The sequence below is a fragment of the Ictalurus furcatus genome, chromosome 18, assembly GCF_023375685.1.
Source record: "Ictalurus furcatus strain D&B chromosome 18, Billie_1.0, whole genome shotgun sequence".
NCBI lineage: Eukaryota > Metazoa > Chordata > Actinopteri > Siluriformes > Ictaluridae > Ictalurus > Ictalurus furcatus.
Window position 1 is genome coordinate 20,018,538 of NC_071272.1, and position 24,653 is coordinate 20,043,190.

At 37.7% G+C, this 24,653-nt stretch overlaps 3 protein-coding genes across 5 annotated transcripts in view; 1 reads left to right on the forward strand and 2 right to left on the reverse strand.

Moving 5' to 3' along the window:
- gpat3 (glycerol-3-phosphate acyltransferase 3) overlaps positions 1-14,445 on the reverse strand; it is a 20,105-nt gene extending 5,660 nt beyond the window's left edge. The window contains exons 1-9 of one of the 3 annotated variants that reach the window (XM_053649477.1): positions 14,390-14,445; positions 5,702-5,904; positions 4,849-4,915; positions 2,636-2,930; positions 1,806-1,880; positions 1,552-1,641; positions 1,372-1,465; positions 648-763; positions 447-502 (exon numbers count right to left, since the gene is read on the reverse strand). In XM_053649477.1, coding sequence (XP_053505452.1) covers positions 447-502; positions 648-763; positions 1,372-1,465; positions 1,552-1,641; positions 1,806-1,880; positions 2,636-2,930; positions 4,849-4,915; positions 5,702-5,848 — 940 coding nt within the window. In that variant the 5' untranslated portion in view covers positions 5,849-5,904; positions 14,390-14,445. Of the gene's footprint in view, positions 1-446; positions 503-647; positions 764-1,371; positions 1,466-1,551; positions 1,642-1,805; positions 1,881-2,635; positions 2,931-4,848; positions 4,916-5,701; positions 5,905-10,965; positions 11,165-11,211; positions 11,612-14,389 lie in introns of those variants that run through there. The other 2 variants (XM_053649476.1, XM_053649475.1) reach the window with 2 other exon arrangements.
- abraxas1 (abraxas 1, BRCA1 A complex subunit) lies at positions 13,934-22,016 on the forward strand. The gene is made up of 9 exons (XM_053649478.1): positions 13,934-14,230; positions 15,162-15,252; positions 15,387-15,423; positions 15,517-15,583; positions 16,576-16,772; positions 16,916-17,035; positions 17,558-17,642; positions 17,726-17,840; positions 19,572-22,016. The coding sequence occupies exons 1-9, from the start codon at positions 14,144-14,146 to the stop codon at positions 19,952-19,954; spliced, it is 1,182 nt and encodes a 393-aa protein (XP_053505453.1). The 5' UTR covers positions 13,934-14,143; the 3' UTR covers positions 19,955-22,016.
- Positions 21,996-24,648, reverse strand: mrps18c (mitochondrial ribosomal protein S18C). The gene is made up of 6 exons (XM_053649480.1): positions 24,531-24,648; positions 23,711-23,766; positions 23,554-23,637; positions 23,402-23,459; positions 23,264-23,323; positions 21,996-22,240 (listed from the first exon to the last, which is right to left on the reverse strand). The coding sequence occupies exons 1-6, from the start codon at positions 24,601-24,603 to the stop codon at positions 22,164-22,166; spliced, it is 408 nt and encodes a 135-aa protein (XP_053505455.1). The 5' UTR covers positions 24,604-24,648; the 3' UTR covers positions 21,996-22,163.
- Positions 24,649-24,653: the final 5 nt, after the last annotated feature.

Genomic DNA, 24,653 nt, shown 5'->3' on the forward strand with positions numbered 1-24,653 from the left:
TGTTAACGCACCTAGTGGTCAAAAATGGAAACTGCAACAATTGCTAATAGAGGTCCACTGGGCCAGGAATTCCACTGCTCAAAGTTCACTTTTCAGTAGAGGAGGAGCATTGGACAAGACAATTAATGACAGGGTTGCCAGATTGGTTTATATTTCTGCTCACCATGGTTGTAAAGAGAGGTTGTTTGAGATACTGTAGCCTTCCTGTCAGCTTCCTGTCACCTTGATCTCCTAAATCTGCTTTTAATCTGACTGCTTTGTTGTTGAAGCTCTATAACACAAAAATTTCACTCACCTTTTAAACTTTTTATCCTGTTTAAACCGTGATGTGACAATGTCTAAATTGAAATCTATTCTTAGCTAGAAGCACATGAAGGCACTGCTCTAATAAGGCATAATTCAAAGAGTGCAAGATACTGTATATACAGGTCCATAAAAGTCTTTACCCTCTGGGAAGATAAGAATGGGCAACTTGGTTTTGTCAGCAACATGATTTCTCAGCCTGCAGCACAAAAAGGAACAGAATTTGTTAAAAACACCGAGTTAGTTCATGTGAGTTTGTCACTAACAGCTCGGATTACAGCAATAAAACATTTGCATTGTGTATTGATTTTTTTTTACTGGTTCAGCATGATTTGTTAAGTCACCTTTTGGCCACTGCATTGCGATCCTTCATCTCCGACCTCTCAAACCACACATGAGGACAAGCTCGCACTATTGCCCTCTGGATGACCCCCAATATTCCACCATGAACCTGACCCACCTATAGACAGAACAGATTACAGACACGTTCATAAGTTGCTCGATGTCTGCTTGATTTAGCAGATTCTAAATATAACTGACACCAAAAGGTCCTGTTCCCTGAGACAAGGGTCTGCTCCTGTCACAAGGCCTATAAGTTCATATTCCTGTCTTGAGACGTACATGCTCTGCTCCTGTCACAAGGCCTACAAGGTCATGTTCCTATCTTGCATATACGGCATCTAGCAGATGCCAATCCTGAGTCCAACAAGCTCCTATCATCCTGAGGGCTACAAGCATCTGCTCCTGTCACAAAGCCTGCAAGATCCTAATCTCGCCATTCTAAAGCATATACGCGTGTGCCTCTGCCTTTGTCTGATCTAAAATCACCTGCTCCTATTCTGAGGCCTGCACAGTCCTGTCCTGCCATTCTGAGACCAATTATGACCTCCTAAGACCAACAATTTTTTCTGAGGCCTACAAGCACCTGCTCCTATCCCAAAGCCTACAAGCTCCTATTCCTAACTTGAGGCCTACAGGCTACTGCTTCCATCATGAGACCTACAAGCTCTTGCTAGTACTGAGATCACATAGAATTAAAACTCAATGAATCCCATTTGATAGCCATACCATGGCATAACATCCATCATTCGCCAAAATGACGATGTCGATTGGAGAGGTGTGGTTTGCCACACAGATTCCCCCTTTCTTTGGGCGGTTTTCTCTGCAATAATAAACATACATTACATCAGCATTTAGAAGGATAGTGATTGAATAAAGTAAAGAGGGGGGATTAAAACAGTTACGCACTTATTGTGGTAGTGGATGGTGGCTGCCAGTCCTCTGGCACAGATCCTGTAGCAGGTAAGGTGAACCAGCTCACTGAGCCAGTCTTTCACACTGAAGGAGACAGATTATACTATTAACACGCAGTCCAACTTCATATAAATCTATTTGTCCTGACAACTAGCCTGTGAGTTAAAGTTACTCAGTTGCTGGTCATCCATTTGAAACATTATTCATGGACAAACACCTTGTTCGTGTTATCTTTAACCAAAAATTACCTGCTGCTAGGTAGCAGACCTACAAGAGATGTGCCAATCACCAGCCAGCTCAGTCCAATAACAGCCAAGGTGACCCTGTTCATTCACAAAGATATCATGTGGTAAAAAAAAAATAATAATAATGAATAAATATAGACATAAACAAGGGTTTTGACTGAATGTCTGAGAAGTCGTAAATAACTAAGTGATACTTCACTTAAAATGTAGAGTTATTATCCATCACAGTTTGCATACTTTTAGTACATTAATATGTTCACATTGGCAAACTTAATAAGATGTACACTAGTTAACCATTATGCTGCAAAATGAAGTGGAATTACATCATTTTTACCTCTGTCTGTTTGACTCAAAAAGCCGGAGAAAAAAAAAAAAAAAAAAAAAAAAAACATGGACACTTTTCCTCTGTCCAAACACCAAAACCTCATGAACTAAGCCAGCTAACATTGCCTTCTGAAACTGTGGTCAATGTTATAGATTTAACCAACTAATGTGTCTGTATTAGAGAAATGGTACGATATTGAATGAGGATGGTGTGAGCACGTGTTGAACTCGGAGTTGAGGCCACCTTCCTGAGTTTCCAAGTAGGAAGGGGCATTTGTTTTTGTTTTTTTTTCCTAAACAAAAGTGGAACAGAGCATTAATTCCTGATGTAGAGTAAGGTCTGTGGCCGTTAGAGGCCACTGAGGCTTAAAGTTGTTTGAGTTGTAAAACGGCCAGTTTGTTTCTTTGGAGGATGTCCTGTACTGAATTTCAAATGTTATATTGGTGATTTAGTGCACTATGTAGGGTCTGATGTATGATATATTACGAGATAATCACAAGATCCTCACCTGAGTGGCAGGAGGACACAGTAGCGGATGAATACACCCAGACCCCATATGATGGTGACTCGCACGCTGATGTAGTGGAAGTTGTTGTTGGTGCGAGTCAGAAGATTCCAGGAAACCAGCTCTTCTGATGTGAATCGCTGAGTGACTTCATCCTCCACGATGCTCTCAATGCCCTTCTTGCAAAAATAAAAGACATCAGAGAGTGTAAAGTCGCCCCCGCTGAGAGGTTTTGGATGAGAACGCCGCAGTTCCCCAATCTCTTCTTCCATAGAACCATCGTTCTTCTGGATAATTCCTGAAATGAACAGTAATCCTTAAAACCCAGCACAGAATACCAATGATTTCCCATAGGGGTCTGAAAATGAAAGTAATGGAAGCTAATAGCCACCAGTTAGCACAAACTTCAAATAATAAACATGTCTTGTCTGATGGACTACATTTGGGTAAAGAGGACATTAATTGCACTAAATTTCTGGGTGACCTAATGTAAGATATTATTATAATGTAAGCCAAGCTATTACAGGTGATAGAAATAGAATATTAAGAAAAGAAGGAGACAACAGTTGTGTGGTCCTTGCAAGGTTTTTGATCTCATGTAGTTCTCTTGTGATATTTCCTTCCTGCTCTGCATACCAAACAATGTAGGTCTGCTACAATATATACTCAATATAAGCATTTTAATTCAAATAACAGCCATCTTCCTTGCACTTACAGTGGTGCTTGAAAGTTTGTGAACCCTTTAGAATTTTCTGTATATCTGCATAAATATGACCTAAAACATCATAGGCTTTTCACACTAAAAGTCCTTAAAGTAGATAAAGAGAACATAATTAAACAAATGAGAAACAAATATTATACTTGGTCATTTATTTATTGAGGAAAATGATCTAATATTACATATCTGTGAGTGGCAAAAGTATGTGAACCTTTGCTTTCAGATTCTGGTGTGGGAGCAATAACTGCAACTAAACATTTCCAGTAACTGTTGATCAGTCCTGCACATTGGCTTGGAGGAATTTCGGTACAGAAGAACTTTAACTCTACAATAACAATTACTTTTAGGACTTATGTTGAAATCTGATTATGTTTTAGGTCATATTTATGTAGTTAGAAATGTAGAAAATCGTAAAGGGTTCACAAACTTTTGTAAAAGTATGTGTGCCATATTCAACAAAAGTCTAATCCTTTCTGGGTTACAATATTACAGTGTCCTTTAATGAAAGGTCTCTGGAGATGATCAGTGTTTCTCAAGTTGGTTAAAGTTCAGCTGAACTTATGAAATCATTGATTTACTGCAACATTACATTTGTTTGGTGTGGACTATTTCCAACTAACAAACTGTCAAAGAAATGATTGTACCTTAATGTATAACATATTTATATTTTCATAATATAAAAATGTTGTGGTTTTAACATTAACAAGCTCCAGACTAGAAATGTGCATCGTTACTGGGATCCTGCGGATTCCACCAAAAAAAGTTGCAGGAGCAACCTGTTTATTCTTTCACATGGTCAATCGGATTATAAAGCTTGTGAAACAAAGGCCACATGTGTTGTTATAAGGCTATTAAGTTTCCAAAACTATTGCTCAATTAAAGTGACCAGTCAAATAGCAAACTAATAACTATTAAAACTCTAGAATATATGTAATAATTGTGATTTCAATCACTGTAACAAAATGTACAAAAATCATGGACCCCCTTACAATGTGTCATGGACCCCAGGAGGTCCCTAGAGACCAGTTTTAGAACCAGTGCATTAGAAAATATAGTGGGTATATAGGGTAACAAAATAATTTTGTTTGGATTTAATAACACTTCTTTAATAACAATAAGGTGTTGCAGATGAATGGATACAAAATCAAAAATCTCCATGTAGCATTAAAAAAAAAAAAAATCAGAGTTCTATTTTTTTTCAAAAACAGTTCTACCTATAGGAACTCCTTCAGGAATGCAGAACCCTTAACCCTTACACATTTTGTTTTAGTCACACTCCATGCAACTACAATTCATTATTTTTTTAAGATGCCATTCAATAAAAAAGCTTAAACATCTCTCGCAATTGTTTCACAATCTGGAATTGGACAGCGTGTTTTGTTCTTGATCTTGTTATCCATAGAAAACCTTCAGAGGTTCCCTCAGAGGGACAACTGTCAAGAGAAGAAATCTTAATTTTCTTAGGTTTTATATGTTTTGCCAGTAAAAACGTCCTCACCATTGGGGAGATGTGCTGGCAGTTCAAGCTGTTCGTCTTGCCCTCTCTGGATCCTCCGGGTGGCCCACTGCCCACAAAACAAGTTTATTTTTGGGTGACCTTTAACAAACATCCTAACACACTGGGTATAGCATATTACATCAGATATGGTACAGATACTGCAACGGATACTTCAAGGGGTGGTGCATGGTTTGGCAAAATACTGATTGTCCACAATTTCCTCGTTACTCAAATGTAATCGATAGTCGATCAGCCAAAAGATGCTTGGTGTCTGATGCCTGATTCAAGGGTATTGCTGCTAACTAAGTAACAGAAATTGGTGTCCTCTCAAATAGTTTTGAGTAAATCTCTGCCTTAAACCCCATGCAGTTCTTCAATGATGTCATACATATGTGCTGAAGTGGATTAGGACACAGTGGGACTTGCTGTCATCTATAAACATGAACTAAACTTCACAGAACACTATAATGTTATGAAGAATACCATCAGGGACAACAGGAATAACTTTTTTTCCCCCCTTTTTAAGTTGGAAGTGATGCTGATAATAATACAGTCACATTTCTACAATGGCTGTTTAGCAAAATGCTTATTTTAGGCTTGTATTGAGATTCGGACATTTATTTATTTATTAAGATTTTGGCTGAGATAGACTTACAATCAAGAGTCACTCACCCAACATGTCCTGGCTGGTTGAGTACATTTGGGGTAAAGAGGACGCTGTGGACGTTTTGTTTATGGCCAAACTAAAAGGTCTAGAGTTATATTGGCTTTACAAAGAAACAGTGGCATGTTTACACATCTGATTCAATTTGAAAAGTTCATCCAAAAGCCCCTGAGGTGTGCTCAGTTTTACCTCCAGTGTTTTGACGAGCACTTTAATGTAGAGATCGGTGAAGCCCAGCGAGACCCCAAACATGGCAGGGAAAACGATGAGCCCCAAAAGTGCACACATCCACATCTGGAGGATCCCAAACATCACATCCCAGCATGTAGCCTCCATTTTACTCCAGGCTCCAGCCAATCAGGCAGTGGTGGAGCACGCTGGGGTCAGCTGACCTGCACAGAGAGAGAATAACCACGTCACTTTATTTCTCCACAGCCTTTCTAGTGTCTAGTGTAGCATATATTAAATATGTACTATATAGATGACGTGTAGACCAGATTTCAGAAGACTAAAGGGTACATAGGAGGTAGTGGATTGAAACAATAACAGTGACAGCACAATTGATATGGTAAATATAGAATGATTTATATACAATTAAGAGTGAGTGAAATTAAACATGTACAATACATATATAATACCCTAGGGTGCACCCTCTAAGTTAAGCCTAAGATTATATATATATGGAATATAACAAAACTTAAATAAAATAAAATCACATCCAGAATTAAAATGTCTTTTTCCCAAAATCGCAAGGGACATGTGAACGCAGTTTTGGGCTTGTCTGCTTCTTCGACTTCAATCTGATAATAACCAGATTTAAGATCCAGCACAGAAAACCATTTTGAGCCACTTAAAGCTGAAAATGTCTCCTCAACATTTGGTAAGGCAAATGCATCTTTCACCGTCTGGAGATTCAACTTCCGGTAGTCGATGCATAGCCGGACATCGCCATTTTACTTTCTTACTACCACTATGGGTGAAAAAAAGAAGATTCTGACTCTCTGATTACTCCACTTCCCAGGAACTCTTGGAGATGTTTTCGAACAGCATCTAGGTCTTTGGGATGTATCGGTCGAGCTCTGTGTTTAAACGGAGTTTATGCGATGCGATGTTTCAATTTCTGAGTGTGTCCGAAATCTAATTCATGTTGGGCAAAGACCTCTGACATGCTCTCAAGCTTTTCAGTGATGAGTTCCTTCCACACTTGGGGTAGTGGGGAATCACTAAAGTTGAAAAGAGGTTTTGACTCTCTTGATACACTTTGTTCTTTTGAATGTACGCTCTGTACAGCATGTCATTCAGCAATTACACATTTGAGTGGTACTGTCACATTATGCTCAGTCTCATTTGTAAGCACAACTGGTAGATGGCAAGGCTGATGTGTTGGTAAGGTAAATAGACAGCTTTTAACTACTATCCCACCAGGTAAGTATGACGTAGCTGGATGCTGCACTACAACCCATTTATCTGAATGAAGCCCATGTGAGGTAACTGACCCTTCTAACACTACTGATTGCCCTGCAGGAATAACCGCATGTCCTTTGCTTTGAGATCTCACCAACCCAAGATGACCATCAGTGGTTGGTTTTTGTCTTAGTTCTAAGGTTTTTAAAACTGCCCTGTAACCAAAAGGAGAAGGCTGATGGTAAGAGGATTTAGACTTTGAGTACTGCTCATAGAGCACATCAAGAGTATTTGTTCCTATTAAAACGAGGGATTCTGTGTGTACCTTAACATCTGGCACAAGCAGTGCAAGAGTTGGCACTTCAACATCATTCTCAAAAAACTCTTCTGGGAAGGTAACATTGATTTCAATGTAGCCCTCGTAAGGCACAGATTGACCGTTTGCACCTTCGACTTCTAATAAATCATCAAGGGAATGAACAGGTTGTTCTGATAAGTGTTGCTCATAAAAAGACCGGGAAACTGTAGTGACCTGTGAGCCAGTTTCGAATAAGCAACTACATGGTTTACCTGCTATATTGACTTGTGCAGTACATTTTGTACCAATTAACCCTTTAGGTAGTCTTGTTCGTTTTTCAGCTTTTTGACACTTTAATGCGACATGACTCAGTTTGGGTGATTTCAAATTCACTTCAGTCCCCGTCTGTCCCACGACAGGAACTGGTTCTAGTTTAAAGCTGCAGATGAGTGACTATTTTGGGTTTCCCACAGGCGTTGTTTATATTTTAACTGCTTGCGCTTGGTGGCAACGAATACAGAGTTTGGTTCATTATCACAAGTGGATGCAATGTGACTATCCTCACCGCAAGTAAAACAATACCAGGGCTTAGGTTTGTCAGTTTGTGTTTTGCTGGTGGTTGTTCGAGGTTGAGAAACAACATTGCTTGGCTTTCGTTGCTCTTGTACTGGTGTGGTTTCATTTGTTTCCTTCTGGAATTCTGTCTTTGACTTCTGGTGCTTAGCAGTCAGAGCTGTCAGTTGACTGTGAAGCTCGGCGATCTGCTTCTTCAGCTTTTGTGTTTCAGTGGTAAGAGACACTACATCTGATTCCCTTTCACTGGCCCTTTGTGTGTGAGAGAGCACACGGTGTTTGGAAGCACCTAAATGTTGCTTCACACGGGAAGCTTTTGCATTGTACTTGTCTTCTTCAGTACGAAGGAGTAGCAGCAGCTCAGCAAAGGATGGAGGATTGATTTTTTTTCTGTTCTAACTGTAGGTCTGCAATCAGGTTATTATCCCAACAACCTCTGCAAAATTGCTTGAGAAGGTGTTGGTCTGCTTTCTCAGGATTAATACGACCTCGTTTTATTGTCATGCTCAAAGCTACTTGTAGTCTGTGCAAGTAGGCAGATGGTTTCTCACCTGAGTCTTGTAAGGTACTCATGAACTTGGCGAAAAGTTCGTCTCCGTCCTCAACGGTTCCAAAAGCTGAATCTAACAGCTGAATGTACGTTGAAGGTGGAGTTTCAGGACTTAAATGCTTGATTACATCGGCTGCTGGTGGCAAGAGGCTATCAAGTATCCTTCTAGATCTGTGTAGATCAGACACTGCTGGGTCTTTTAGAATCAGTTCAACGTTAGACCGCCATGTGTCATAGTCTGCTTCACTATTGTGTCGAGGACATTTTTCTGAAAATGCTCTGAGCCTCACAGATGCACTTAACTGAGGAGTTTCTCCACTTCTCACTATATGTTCTACTACCACCTTTTGGACTTCAGGCGTGGTAAGTACATGTGTGGTGATTACAGTGGTTTTGTTCACATTTGAAGATGTTTGTGGTAGTTGGGTCTCAACATAAGATGTTCTAGGAGCTGATGCAGGTGTCATGGATGTAACCTCTGATGATGGCTCCGACAACAGCTCAGGTAAACCAGCATCATCTTCGGACTCAGTGGGAGTGACAGCCTCACTCATCTGAGTGAGCATCTCCTTGAACACTACTTCAAAGTCTTTACCACTAAGTTTTGCAACTTCCTTCAATTCATCAATGTAACTCTGGGTGGCGCTGCATCCTACCTGCTTTAAGTAGACGCTCGACAGTGATTTTACGTGATAAGTTACATTAGGATCACTTGACGATTGAGGAATGTAAGTTAATTCAGGCTCAAGAGATTTTAGGGCTGATCCACTTTGAAACTCGAGTATTTCGTCTCGGTGAAACGGTGAACCGGGTTTACTAATAATAATTTGTCTAGCAATAGAACCATATTTTTTCAAAACATCAATTAGTTCTTCATCTACCTCTGTTCTAGTTAATCCACTGATTATCAGTGAGTTTGGAATTTTAATTCCCCACTCTTCAATTATTTCCATGTTATTAATGGTATAATAGCTTTCACAATGGTATGTATGTTCAAGATTAACTGTTATTAGCTCAATAGCACCACCTCCTGGCTGGCTTGCCAAAATTGTAGCATATATTAAATATGTACTATATAGATGACCTGTAGACCAGATTTCAGAAGACTAAAGGGTACGTAGGAGGTAGTGGATTGAAACAATAACAGTGACAGCACAACTGATATGGTAAATATAGAATGATTTATATACAAATTTAGAGTGAGTGAAATTAAACATGTACAATACATATATAATACCCTAGGGTGCACCCTCTAAGTTAAGCCTAAGATAATTACATATATATATATATATATATATATATATATATATATATATACGGAATATAACAAAACTTTTGTTTTGTTTTCATTTGTAGTCCTTTGCAGAAAAAAACTAAATAATATAAAACAAAAATACCGTCCTTCAAGACACAGTGGTTCTGGTTGGGTGGCTTGCCATCAAACTGTTGAAAAATTGGTGTAAAGCTAGTATTGTTTCGACTTTTGGTTAAACTCTTTCAAACAGTTAATTATAATTTAGGCTTTTTCTATTTTTTTCCTGACTCCTTTTCTCTCCTCGCTTTGGCTGTGTTTTTTACTGTCTCTTTACATTCTGATTTATGTTTAATTCATCTATATTGTTTTAAATTCGTTTTAAAATATTTATTTATATACAATTTCTAGTGGGCTACACCAGCTAATAGAAATCATAGAAGTGATGGTTTTGTACTGGTGTGTCCTATTAGCTTAGCATCACACTTCCTGTGTATATCATGTCCTGTAAACGTCTGCTCATCTCTAATGGTGGCGTTGTAGGAATCGGTTGTAATTTAACAACAATTCCGTGGACCTAACTCATTTCTGCGATATTCATCTCTGTTGACAAAAAACGTCTTAATATTCATCGTTCATAGTTACCTTCATCCACTGTTCTCAAATTGGTTTCAAAGGGGGTGGCGATGTTAGTTTCTTTCAGGGTTTTAAGAAAATATAGTTTTATTATAGACATTATTATGCTATTATAGTTAGTACAAGTCTAATTGCCTGGTCTCTACAATTTAGCTATGTAAAGCTTAGAAACTTAAAAACACAAGCATACACAATGAGAACTGAGGTCTAATGGGCAATAAAAAAAAAATAATAATAAAATGTAATAATTAAAAATAAAATGAATAAAACAGACCTTGCCAATAATGTGCTCAATATTTAAGTAATAGTCAATTAAATATATGTATAAAATAAATTTCTGATCATAAGGAGTTCGGTGGATTTTTAACAATGAAGATGGATCCTGGATTGAACAAACAAACTAGTTCATTAATTTGATAGAAAATCACCCATTTTGTTTTAGTAACTAAACACTTAAAAACAAAGCATACATAATGTCAATGTCCCCAATTAACAAACAACTATTTTAAGATAATCAGGTAGTAATTGGGGACCAAAAAAAAAAAAAAAAGTCTAATAGTGCTAGTAGATATAATAATATAGTATAATAAATATAATAATATGCTAAATGAATGCTTAATATTTCTTTTTGATCTGTAACGTAAGCAAGAGTGCATGTTTAGAAATCATTAAATGCGTTAAATAAAGGGTGTGTAAATTATTTTATGTATTTATATGTCATCCTTACATAAAATTCCTACCTTCAGCCAATCCCCCTTGTAAATTGCTAAGGTTATATCGTTTCCGCCGACACGCCAAGTTAACTTTAAGTGTTTGTGACGCGTTTTGTAACATCTTGTGCATTTTATTACGATTTTTAGACCTTTTTAAATAGACCTCGTGTTTTATGTCGCGTTTATCAGCTGATGACACAAACCGCTAAGCTGTAAACACCGTAACGTAAACAACATTACACAAAAAAAAGAAAAGAAAAGAAAAGGCCATACCAAAAACGCCTCACAGTCGCCTACTGGAATCGTTTTCATTCTTCATACCAGATGTCTGTTTCAGCTTCGAATTGTTTTTTCTCTCTCTCTCTCTCTCTCAGAGGACAAGTTTTCACTCTGGTCAAAAAGTTAAAATCCTACATTTTCAGCAACATGGTAGAAATGGTGAGAGGAACAGAGCGCCTCCCCCTGTTCCATCATTAATGGTTTCACCCGTCCAACGTTCAGTTCAGGCCAACTTCCAGCTGGTGGAGCTGCATCATCATTATTATTATTGTTGTTCTTGTTGGTGGTGGTATTTGTATTTTTCTCCAAAAACCTAACTGCTCTACTACTGTAGAGTCAGTAGTCTTTTTGCACATGTAGTTACAGTGCCCTCCACTAATATTGGCACCCTTGGTAAATATGACGAAAGAAGGCTGGGGAAAATTGTCTTTATTTTTTAATCTTCAGAGATTTTGTTAAAAAAAAAAAAAATCACACAAATACTCCGCTCTCATTGATATGAAACAATTGCAAACAACACACAGGTTTATAAATAATAAAAAAAATCTTTGTTAAATATAGGTCTAGTTAGTTAGTTGCGTCTTGGGGTCAGAAAGTCTCCAAAACTACAATCCGAAGTCACCTACATCACCACAAGTCGTTTGGAAGGGTTTTAAGAAAAAATCCTCTACTCTCATACAAAAACAAACTCACGCGTCTTCAGTTTGCCAGACACTACTGGAACTTCAAATGGGATCGGGTTCTATGGTCAGATGAAACCAAAATAGAGGTTTTTGAGGCAATAAACACCACAGGTGGTTTTGGTGCACACAGAGAGGTAGCCATATGGAAAAGTACCTCGTGCCCACGGTTACACATGGTGGTGGCTCTTTAATGTTTTTGGGCTGGACATTTTGTTAGGATACATGGGGGGGTGTAAGGTTTTAGACTGGCCGAGTCAGTCACCAGGCCTTAACTCAACTGAGCATGCATTTCACCTCCTAAAGAAGAGACTGAAGGGAGAAACCCCCTAAAACAAACAACAACCGAAAGAAGCTACAGTACAATCTTAAAAAAAAGCATCACAAAAGACGAATGCAACAGTTTGGTGATGTCAGTGGGTCGCAGACTTGCTGCAGTTATTGAAAGTAAGGGATGTACATTTTAGGCCTTTTATATGCTGTAAATGCCTTATTTATAACCCACACTGCCATAGACATCAGCTTACTCAGGCTGGGGAATAACCGATCTATTCCTGGAAGCTGGTTATTTATTTAGTGCGGTGTTCAGGGTTCAGGACAAAGTCACATTATTTGCATCACAAATTGCCTTGGCAATTACAGCATTTTTCTCATGCAATAACCAAACAAATGCGAAATGCAATTCAGGATCAGGTGTACAAGGAGAACCTGGATTCACTTTCATATTATATACATGTTTGGCATTAAGTTGCAGTCTGAGAACTATAATTCTGCACCAAGCAAAGAAAGATGTGATTTTAGTCAAGCTCTGTATCCCAAATCTTTATGTAAGTGCACAATATAGGGTACAAAAAATGATGATGTCAGAAATTGCATACTAAAACAAACAAAAGCACTTAAACACTACTATTCTGACATACATCATTTAGTATAGAAGTAATTGGATTAAAAATAATGATAAACATTTATCATTGATAACTGACTTTTCACACACACACACACACACACACACACACACACTGTATATATCTACATATCTACTGTATATATACATATATATATACACACACACACACACACATACTGTATATATAGCAGTATGTATACACATTTATTTCTTTAATTATTTCTTCATATCCTGTTAAATTCATTTGACATTCGATGATTCTGATTAATTTGCTATTAATTTGCTCTAAAAGTAGTTTCAGCTGTATCATAAATCACAGGTTTATATTAATGCATTTGGATGCGCCACATAAACTAAGGCTAACAATAAACAGATTGTTTTTTTATTTAATTGTTGTTATTTAACAAAGAAAAAAAATGCAATATCATTGATAAAGTGAAGTTTCCTGTTTGAAGTTGTGTATGTAAGATTTATGGAAGAAGTCTCAGGTGTCAGCACTTTGTAATAATCAGGACATTTATCTGACATGAGAACATCTTCAGGAAAGAGGATTTGTTTTTGTGACTTCAGCAAGTTGTATTTTTTTGTCTTAACTTTCAAAAAGAGGAAAAATAGAGAACAACTGTTTATAGTTGCTATAATGTACGTGATAACAGGAACTAACTTGTTTTGCTGACATTAAAATGTAACTATATACAGGTAAAAGCGTGATAGGTTGTTCGTTAATATATTTAAAACTGTTGAGGTATAAGGGGAATAAAACTCTTTTGGCTATACTGCTGTAGTATAATCAACTGCAGGGTGGGAATGGTATCACACCACACATAACATGTATTATTCCTCACTTAAATCATGGTAACAATTTGTAAAGACATAAATAACCGAATGAATGAATAAATAAATAGTTTGAAGGCAAAAAAAAAGAATCTATTTATTTGTTCTTTATTTGCTTTTTTTTGTTTTGGGGTAGTTTTTATGTTTACTACCAATTATTCTATAATTAGAATAATAATTATTCAATTATTCTAATTATTCTCACATACTATACACAGTATACAGCTGTGCGATGTGTAGTTTATGAATAGAGCAGATGTTACTCCAGGCCACGCGGTGGCGCTACACCGAAATCACTGTAAACAACAATCCTCATCTGAGCGGAGAAAATAGAGACGATAGTTCACACTAAAAAGTTTATGAAGATGTTTGAAAGGGAAGTCGAGCTGTGTGCTGTGAATATTGCAGTAGGATAGCTGCTGTCGATTCGAAATTGACTCGGTGTCCTTCGGGTTTAATAAACAACAATAAACAAACGGAAATAAACGGTGTTAAAGGCGGCGGCATGGAGGAATATAGCACCACTGTGAGGACATCCGGATTCGTTTTGAGTTCGTTGATGTTTCAGCATCTGAACAGTGACTGTGATGTGGTGAGTTTCTAAACCTGGTACTACACTAAACACTGAGGTTAATCAGAAAAGCTGTTTACTGTGTCGTTTTATTATATCATCGGAATCTCTCAGTTAAGATCAGCTGATGCATTTTAAACCACAGGACACAAAATAGACGTGATCTTTCACATGACTCACCTTCACAGAGAGTCGGCTCGGAGTCGGCTCAGAGCTCTGTCATTAGCACGGTATCGAAAACGACAAAACCTTGTGCATCTATTCCGTTTCATTTTATTTGCATGGCGCTTACAACAGTACGTGTTGTCACAAAGCGGCGTGATGGAAACCTGGATGAAGATTTAGATCCGTAATGAGCAAGCCAGAGCTAACAGTGGCAAGGAACAGCACCCTGACTTGATGACTGCGGCCAAACCAGCCGCTCTACCCGAAACGGTTAATCTAACCGCACATTCATTTGAGGGGCGCGGCTTTTAGACACTTAGCGGTAATCGCACCGAAAGCGGAAACCGAGCGTTTGTGAGCTCCTACAAAACCAAAGCAACTTAATATATATAGTTTGTATATATATTAATTGTGTGCTCGTTTTGTTACTTATTTATTTGAAAATGATCATTTTGTATAAAAGTTAATTAGCTTTAGTTTTGTAGGCTCGTGTCTAAAAGCCACGCCCCTAAATTTACCGTTCGGCTAGATTAACCGTAATTTCTGGAAGAGCGGCTGGTTTGATGACACGAGGAAGAACATTAAGAGGGATCAGACTCAAAGGAGAGCTCAGCCTCTTCTGGGTGACACTCGATAGCGGGATTAAACCTCTATTTATCTCTTCCACAAATCAAACAGTGATCTACTAAGCCTGTTGAAAGGTTGCTCAGTAGGAGCATATTGTGAATGTGTCCTGGGATAAACACAGGACAGTGCTGAGTGTCTGTGTTTTGTCTGTGTCATCCAGGAGGGATTATTACTCGGTGAGAGTGTCGGAGAGGAGAAAAGCAAAATCACTGACTCACAGACCGATCACATACAATTCGTGCACACAATAAGTAAGTCATGCCTACCTGATGGTCCCTTTCTTTCGATGGATGTTGTAGACGGGAGCTGATGCAGGGTGCAAAGCAACAGATGGGTTAAAATCAGTCATTATATACTCTGGGATTGTGCTGCTTTTCTTTTTCAGATATTCAAAAACACATCACTTGCAGGAGTACACACAGGTACGCCAAACTCTCTCAGTACTGCTCAGCATTAATCTGCTTTTTGCTTCTTCTTTTTTTTTTCATAATAATTCTTGATCTCTTTCCTTTTAGCTTCTACAACAACACCTGTGAAGTGGACAAAGAGAAGATTAGACAGGTTCTGTCCAATCTCAAAGAGGTATCATGAGTATTATCAGAGCTGTTTCTGAACACCTACATGCACTACCAGTCAAAAGTTTAGACACACTCATTCTTTATTTAAATTTTTTATTTTCCACTTATTTGAATAATAATAAAGTCATCAAAACTCTCGAATAACACAAATATTTTTGTAAATAAAATGTTAGTTTTCTAATGAAAGAGATGAATATGTCGGGACGATTTATATTTTTATCTACAACACCGATTTCAAATATTTAATCACACACCTTCAGATTAAAAGGTTTTTAAGATCATGAGAAACATTTCAGTCGAGTGTCCACAAACTTTTAACCGGTAGTGTAAACCAGAGTGCTTGTAGACTCTCGATTCTGATTGGTCAGAAGGTGTTGAATAATTTTCTATAACAGCAGATCTGATAGTGGTGCAGCTGCAAATCATATTAATGTGCTCGCTCGAATACGTTACTGGAGCAGTAACAGCTCAATCACAGGGACTTGTACGGCAGACGATTCACATAATCAAAAACTAATAATAAACAGATTAAAACAAAAACATCTTGCTACGTTATAAAGGAAAATGTAAAAGTTTTTGGTGCTTCGCAGTTTCTAAATAACATGACAAGCTGGGGTTTGTTTTTTTTTTGCATTGTTCACTCCACAAGAGAGAAAAAGGACAGGCTGGTGAGGAAAGAAATATCAAATTCGTGAACAATTTCGTGCAATTGCACCAATTCAAATAGTTTTCCGCAAAAAAGAGCATACAAAAATAAACCCGTAAGTTGCATCGCAAATTTTTAAAAAAGCCACAACAAAATCAAGCATTTTTGGCCGCAACAATCACAAAAGAGCTCTGCGAAATCCTGACGGACTGACTAGGGAATGTTTTATAGGAAAATAATCAGCTTGGGGATGATATAATTTTCCATTGTGACTATTTTTGTTATTATGTATCATAATTACATTATTATATATAATAACTAACGTGTTTTTCCTCTTGTTTTGAGTAAAGGAGAATGTGATTGGCTGGTATCGGCAGCGGAGGAACACTAGTCAACAAATGACTTTAAAAGAGCAGTTGGTTCATCAGAATTTGAGGAAGCTGCTGCCACACCAGGAGCTCGTTTTCTTGCTGCTCACGCCGTCTGAGGTGACCATGTCGCACTCCACCCACCGCCTTGAGTACACAGCCTTCATATGGAGCGGCAGGTCAGGACAAACTGCTGCTCACTTTATAATACAGGATCCAGTTCAGCCAAAAGTGAAGAACGTTATTTGTTCAGCAACACTTGCTTTGATAAACAAGTTGGATGGTTAAGTCTAACGCTTAATGAACTTTTTGTGTGTTTCAGTCAGTACAGTAGTATCCCAGTCTCGGTGAGCAACCTGGGTACACTGGAGCAGCAGGATTACTGGAGAGTCTCTGCTACATGTCCCTCTCTGAGTCACTGTCAATCCATAAAACAACACAGGTGCTGTTAAAAATAAATAAATAAATAAATAAATAAATAAATAAAAAACAGGCCCCAGTACAAATAATAATAATAGTTATGAATTGTGGTGTTGTTTATTATTTATTGCTACTATAATATAAGTGATAACAGCAACTAAGATGTTTTGTGGATATTCCACAACATTAAAAGGATAAAAAGTACAATGTGTCATTCTTTAATTAATAAAAAATTGTTAACGTTGGCAAGTTTCTGTGGTATAAGAGGAATAAAACACTTCAGGACGTGCTGTTTTAGGAAAATATAAAACTTCGAGGTGGTAACAGTAACTCTGTAACTCATCACACCACATCTTTGTTGATTATTTTCCTGTAACTGCACTCCTCATCGTCCTTCTTTATTAATTCATCATCTCATCATCCATAAGGAGTTAACGTTAGACTGAGTGAGACAGGGGCAGGCCATAGTTCATCATCAAGATCTGCTTCTATTTCTGTTTGTTCTCTGCACCAACAGTTTACATTTTATTTCTCTCTCACTTAGAGCCAAATTCTTCTCTTCAGAGCAGGATCTCCGAGAGGTGGAGAAAGTCAACGACATGAACGACGCCTTGTTAGATGAAATGAAGGTAACTGTCGATAAGGTTTTCTGCGTAGTTCAGCCAGTACTACGCCCAGCCTCGCTCCTAAACAGCGATCCGTTTTGTTCCAGAGTGCGTGCGTGAGCGTGGAGAAGAGCGAGCGGCGCGTGGAGAAGCTACAGGCCGAGATCGCAGAGCTCAGAGAAGCCGTCCGAGAGCGAGTGAACAAACAGCAAGACAGTGACAGTAAGACCTTCTGTGGTCTTAAGTTTGAGGATTATATCCAAACAGGGGTTAGAGATCTAAAACTGCAGGTGTAACCGCACACAGAATGACCTGTTGCCATTTAACCTAATTGGTTGCAAAATGTTCCTCCGGCTGTTTCTTTTTAGTAACGCTTACTTTTCCAGTAAGGAAAAGTCAGCGCAGTTACAGTTTCCAGTAAGGAAAAGTCTTGCGGCCATCAAATTCAAAATGATCTTATTTTTCCCCCTAAATGGTACATTTCCTCAGTTTAAACATTTGGTATGTTTTCTATGTTCTGTTGTGAAAAACATATGGGTTTATGAGATTTGCAAATCGTTGCATTCTGTTTTTATTTACATTTTACACAGCGTCCCAGCTTTTTTGGATTTGGGGTTTAAATTGTGGATTTAAATTGTGATAAACATAGCCATGTTTTCCATCTATTCTTTCTCTCTTCAAACCTCAAAACATGAGTTACACTGAATTTAATAATAAGGCAAATAATAAGTCAAACCCGCAGATTTTCGTGTACTCCTCGGTCCTGAAGACTTTCCCCTGCCTAAAAAAAACTTAGTTCCAGCTTCACCTCTGACTTTTACAAAGCACTTACACTGGACGCTCCTTCCATAAATGTCAAATAAATGTTTCCTTAAACGAAACTTCACTGTGTATTTTTACGCGAGTTTTGAGATATCGCATAGAAAACCACTGGATGGAAACACCAGATGCGAATAAAATCCTCAGAACGCGCATAAAAAACCGTATGCGCTCAGTCGAGGCGGATAACGTTTTTATTCGATAAGAAGACAAGCTACGATGGAAACACATTTACCGAATAAATTCCTCGATGAGCGTCGAAAAAGCCATGTGACTTTGCCTCAACACATCATCTGATTGGATAATTAGCTCAGGACAGTAAACTGGCACGGTGGGTCGGTATAACCAGACTAACCAGCGGACCGGTCTCGTTGCACAGCATCTCAAATGTTGTTTTTGTTGTTCTGAAATGTCTGAGCCAAAGTCTGTTATAGAAATGATTTGCGAGCTATAACGACTTCCCAGAACCGTCTCGCACGATTCCGTTCCCAGATATCAGGCATCCTCCTCCGATCACAAGATAACGTGGTTTGTGATAGCTTTTTGTTTGTGTGCTCTGAAGCGCAAGTCATTTATTATATTGGAGGGGAAAAAAAGAGCTACAGTAACTTCCCCAGTTACAACAACGTCCATTTGTATTGATACTTTTGCGCCAGTTTCGCCGGAAGTGACGATTTCGTTCTCTTGAGCACACATGGGACGGAAACAGTGCTTTATTCACAAATGTTTTATGCAATATTCCAATTTTCCGCATAAGTTCAATTTGCAGCTGGGATGGAAACATTTTTACACATCTGTTTATGTGCAGCGTCTGCCGTACAAGTCCTTGTGAATGAGCTACTTACTATAGAAGCAATAATGCATTAGAACAAAGGCATGAATATACAGTAAACATGTGACTTACTGCGGCTGCACTATTGACAGAGCTGCTGTTTTAGAAAATGAATCAACACATTCTGACCAATCAGAATCCAGAAGCGCTGTCGGATAATAAAATAGAAATAAATAGAACTGTACGGCTGCAGTGTAGATTAGCTTACTGTAACATAGCATAACGCTGTTTGTCACAGACAATATTATTATTATTTTTATTATTATTATTATCATCATCACAGAACTCTGGTTGTGTTTCAGACGTAGAAAGTTCTCCTCATGAAGGACCCAAGGAGAACGTCCTGCTGTGTGCGGCTCTGAAAGCGCTGTTCCCAGACACGCCGTCATTACGCAGCCGGACTCTGAGTGTCGAGGGTTTCCCCGTACTGCACATGTGCTGCACCGAGGAGCACGGCATCGATGTTCCCTCCAGACTGCCGCTGATGCTAGTGCAGTGTGGTCACTCCACGAGGAAGAGGGGCTCGGGTAACAGGACAAAGGGGAAATTTCAGTCCGCAGGCGTCTCACGGAAAGGTAAAAAGAGGAAGGCGGACACAGAGCAGAGCGAGCCGCTGTCCGAAAACGGGTCTGACACGGAGGTGGAGCTGAGCAGCCCGAACCAAAGCAACTCCCCGGTGTTTTAAAGACTTGTTTAGATACAAGGAATAAAACACAACCGACAGGGTGGTGTGATGTAGCAGAGTTACTGTTACCACCTTGTAGTTGATTATTTTCCTATAACAGCATATGGAATATTTTATTTATCATAGATCACTTCCAAACATTACAAGCATTAATTATTAAAGAAAGACGCATTATACTTATTGTTTTATAGGTACATTCAATATTGTGGAAATCCCCCTAAACAAGGTATTTCATGTCACTGTAAAAAAAATTATATATAATTTTTGTATACATTTTAAATCTGCGTAGCAAATTCTTCATGCTTTTTTAAAATGATTTCCTGTTTATTTTGTTCACATGTAGCTCAGTGGATGATTTATAAATTAAACATCCACTTAATCAGCATGTGCCATTATTCATTCATTAAAGATCAAACTACCTGCTGTTAGTCACAGTTCTGAAATGTTCCCTGATTAATAATGGATAAATTGTCTTTCGTCTTTACATATGTAAGTAGTGTAATAATGCACGTGTATTTATACAGTTGTGCCCAAAAGTTTGCATACCCCTTGCAGAATCTGCTAAATCTTAATACTGTTAACAAAATAAGAGGGATCATAAAAGTCCCATGGTTTTTTTATTATTATTTTTTTTTAAGTTTTGTCCTGAATAAGCTATTTCACATAACACATGTTTACATATAGTCCACAAGATAATAGGTGAATTTATAAAAATTACCCCGTTCAAACGTTTACATACCCTTGGTTATTAATACTGAGTGTCGTTACCTGGATGATCCATGACTGTGTTTTTTTTTTGTTTTGTGATCGTTGTTCATGAGTCCCTTGTTTGTCCTGAGCAGTTAAACTGCCCACTGGTCTTCAGAAAAATCCTCCAGGTCCTGCACATTCTTTGCTTTTCCAGCATCTTCTACATATTTGATTGATGCTCAAGAAGGCAACACCATACATTAAAAGCCAGGGGGATGTAAACTTTTGAACAGGATGATCAGTGTAAATTGTTATTTTGTTTAAAGATCTTTTTTTTCCCAATTTAGTACTGCCCTTCAGACATTAAATTAGATAATTATATGCCTCCCAGAAGACAAAACACTAACAATGTACACCGTTCATCCTGTGATCCCTCTGATTTTGTTAACAGTATTAAGATTTAGCAGATTCTTCAAGGGGAACTTGGGCACAACTCATTAATTCATTACTAAATTCTGGACTGCAAAAAAAGCAAAATGGAGACACAAATAAATCATTTCCTATCTATAACCTATTAGTAAAATACATAAGGGTATTACAAATCCAGAGGATAAAAAGTGTACTATAGCAAAAATGAACGCACTATTCTGAACTAAACTACTGAATCTTACCACCTTAATCATGTTTCAGTGATTTCAGCCGTGTTGTATGACAAAGTACATTCTGCGTCCCAATTCGCTTACTATCCATCCTAAATAGTATCCGAGATTAGAATGAGAATGAGTGTGTCCCAGATCTTAGTATATTGAAACGAATATCCCAAAGGTACCCGGGTGGTCTACTATTTCCGGTAGTTTTCCTGCAAACAGGGCGGGCAAGTGTACCGCATTTACTGAGGTGTAAATGAAATGTGGAAACATAAATCATGGGAATGATAAATTAAATTATATAGTGCAAATCATATAAGGAATAATGAATGAAGAGAAGCTCAAATTTAACAAGGAGTTTGTAAACGGTAACCGTAAAAACTAAAACAACCAAAAAAAGTAAAAACAGTTTTAAAACTAAAAACCATAAATGGTGACATAACTAGTCAACAACGTTCTCTTCTGTTACATGAGCTGTTCGTATGTCCCAGTACTTGCATACTCTTATGCTACAAACTCAAAAGGTATGTCGTTTTTCTTCATAAAAAGAGTACATACTTTTAGTGCATAGTATAAGTAGGCGAATTGGGACACGGCCATCATTTTAAATCATAGATTAAAGCTTTTAACTGAAAAAAATAGGATACAGGGATTTGATTTCATGAATAAATGAATTGAGAATGAAATATATGAAAACGACTTGCTGTAGTATATAATAACTTTAATGACATGATTATGCAATTAATTAAACATTTTACTTTGCAGCTTAAAAGGTAAAACACTTGTTTGCTTTTAATATTGGACATGAGAGTAAATAAAACGAAAGGTTTTTATTCGGTTCATTAATAAAGCATAATTATTAAGTTTTCTTGTTACTCCATGTGTCTGATGTCACAAACGTTGGGGTCTTTGATAAACTGTGGATCTTTCAGAGTTACTGACATGAAACCTGTTAAAGAGACAAAAACAGATTAGTTATTATTTAATGAGAACGTTTATGGTTAAATAAACACTTCTCCCACCAAATATTGACAAACAAGATGAACCAAACAGGAACAGACGGCTTTTTGCCTTTAGGGTTGTGGTTCTAGTGACTAGATCATTGTTATGGCACGTGATGATGCCACTGTTAAATCCAACATGGAAGAAAGGTCCGGATGAACAACAGACAGATTCCTCAGGAACGCTACCAGAAGCTATGCATCTCATTTGTAGCAGGTCATAACAGCAAAAGGGCGCTCTACTAAAGTACTAAAGATGCTTGCCACGAAGGGGTTGAATAATTTTAAGACTGGAGAAGTCATTATAAGTTGCATTTTCAGTTGAATTTGGGGAAACCACTTGAAGCATTCGTTGTGTTGAACTATTTCAATTGCTTTAGTTTGATTTGTTCATTGCAAACAGCTGTAAGTCTGTAAATTTTGACAATCAACCTGATTTGCAATGGGGTTTTTCTTTACAATTTTGATTGTAAAAAAGCAAACACATAACTGAAATCAGCTTCTGAGGTGAGTAAACGTTCGATTTCAACAAATTTACCGTCAACTACAGACGTCGCATCCGTTGATTCTACCACGTTTTCTAACTGACATGCACCCAACTCGGAAAGGCGGGGCTCAACGAAAATCCAGAGTTTCCCCTCTCGTAATTACGACTTTGTGGTGGCGTTCATGTGCGTTAAACTCGAAATACGATCTTTCCGACATGATTTTGAACGCACCATTATACCTAAATAACATCACAGTGCTGCTGATCATGCATCACTCGGATTGTTCCAGTCTGGTGTGTCTCAGTTTTGTGAACAACAAACTAGAAGTTTGTTTGGCTCAGATTCTTGTTTCTCAATGTGCATTGGGGGGACATCATTTAACTCTAAAACCTTCAACAGCTTACAATTTATGTTCATTAGTACAGTTAAAAACTACTTTTTTCTGAATCGAAAGAAATGGAAGGGAATTATGATTAGCGTTACCCATTGAGCGAGCTCTCTTGATCGCTTTCGTCACCTCTCTCTGTTTGCGACCGCACAAACCTGCAGGAGATCCGTTAATCTGTTATTCCATCAATTATTCAACAGGGCTACATTCAGAACGTGGTAGAAATGTCTCACCTGTGATGTGCCGGCCGTATATTCTGCCCGTGTGTGGCGAGATAAACTGTGACAACAACTAAAAAAGGAGTTTATTTTTGTTACAAATAAACAGTTACAACGCCACTGAAATATAAAGGGAACGATTCTGAATCGCGCATCGGATGACTCACCTGGACATTTTTATAATCCACTGACACATTACACAGGATGCAGCCCTTCTGCGGTTGTTTATATGGATTTTCCATTTGAATGGGCTGAAGGAAAACAGATACTTAACGTCTGTATCCAGCTGATTTATTGATACATAGATATAAAATGATTACTTACCATATCGTTTAATTTGACCTCTTGTATGGTGCTGGACAGACTTCTGAGACATTGCACTGGGAATTAGAGATGGAAATATAATAAAATATTGATTATTTTATAACAATGATATAAAGCATTTTTTGAATATTTGAATATTTGAATATTTTGAATCTAACTAATGAGGCGATAATTATGATGCATAGCCAGATTTTTTTAAGATCACAACAGCAACTATATAAGCTAATTTATATCAAATTTACACAGAATAATGAAAGAAGACTACATTGGAAGAGTATAACATTCTAGTACAGAATTTGATTGGATATAAATTTGGAAAACAGTGAAGATTTTCTGTTTTCATAGATATGGATTTAAGATATTTAAGATTTTATATCAAATATGTCATTTCTAAAAGTATACAGATTTTAATTCCTATGGTCTAAGCTTTGAATTCATATATAATTGTACTGTGCGGGCCAACATGGATTTCTATTATTGTTACACTTTTAATATAGTATTCCTATTTCATTTATGAATGAATGAATAAGTAAGTAATAAAAAACAAAAACAAAAAAAAAAAACATAAATTTGTCACCTCCCATCAAAAAGCACGGGCTAAATCCCAAACGACTGCCTATTGACTACATAGTAGACTACCTAACATGAACAGAGCATGATTCTTGTGTCCTACGTAGTGCACTTATGTCAAAACAGTGAGGCATTTAGGACTCGGCCATGAACTACCACGAAAGACAGCTAGCTAGACAGACGGATCCCTATAATACGAATAAACGCCGCTTTTCAAGTAACAAAGTATTATAAATATCATAATGAATACCTGAGATGTTAGGTAAGATCCCATGTTTTGACAGGATTGTCTGAAACACTCGATAATTTGAAAGGGCAAGCATCTTCACAGTGCTGGATCAGTGAGCCGCCATGACACTTCTTCCTCGTCTGT

What these genes read in the sequence shown, in the direction of transcription:
- abraxas1 (XM_053649478.1), top strand. Translation starts at nt 14,144, where the DNA reads ATGGAGGAATATAGCACCACTGTGAGGACATCCGGATTCGTTTTGAGT. An exon ending in ACTTGCAGGAGTACACACAG is followed by an intron (nt 15,424 to 15,516) that starts GTACGCCAAACT and finishes CTTTCCTTTTAG; the next exon opens with CTTCTACAACAACACCTGTG. An exon ending in TTCTGTCCAATCTCAAAGAG is followed by an intron (nt 15,584 to 16,575) that starts GTATCATGAGTA and finishes TTTTGAGTAAAG; the next exon opens with GAGAATGTGATTGGCTGGTA.
- mrps18c (XM_053649480.1), bottom strand. Translation starts at nt 24,603, where the DNA reads ATGCTTGCCCTTTCAAATTATCGAGTGTTTCAGACAATCCTGTCAAAA. An exon ending in TGGATTATAAAAATGTCCAG is followed by an intron (nt 23,460 to 23,553) that starts GTGAGTCATCCG and finishes CTCCTTTTTTAG; the next exon opens with TTGTTGTCACAGTTTATCTC. An exon ending in ATACGGCCGGCACATCACAG is followed by an intron (nt 23,324 to 23,401) that starts GTGAGACATTTC and finishes GATCTCCTGCAG; the next exon opens with GTTTGTGCGGTCGCAAACAG.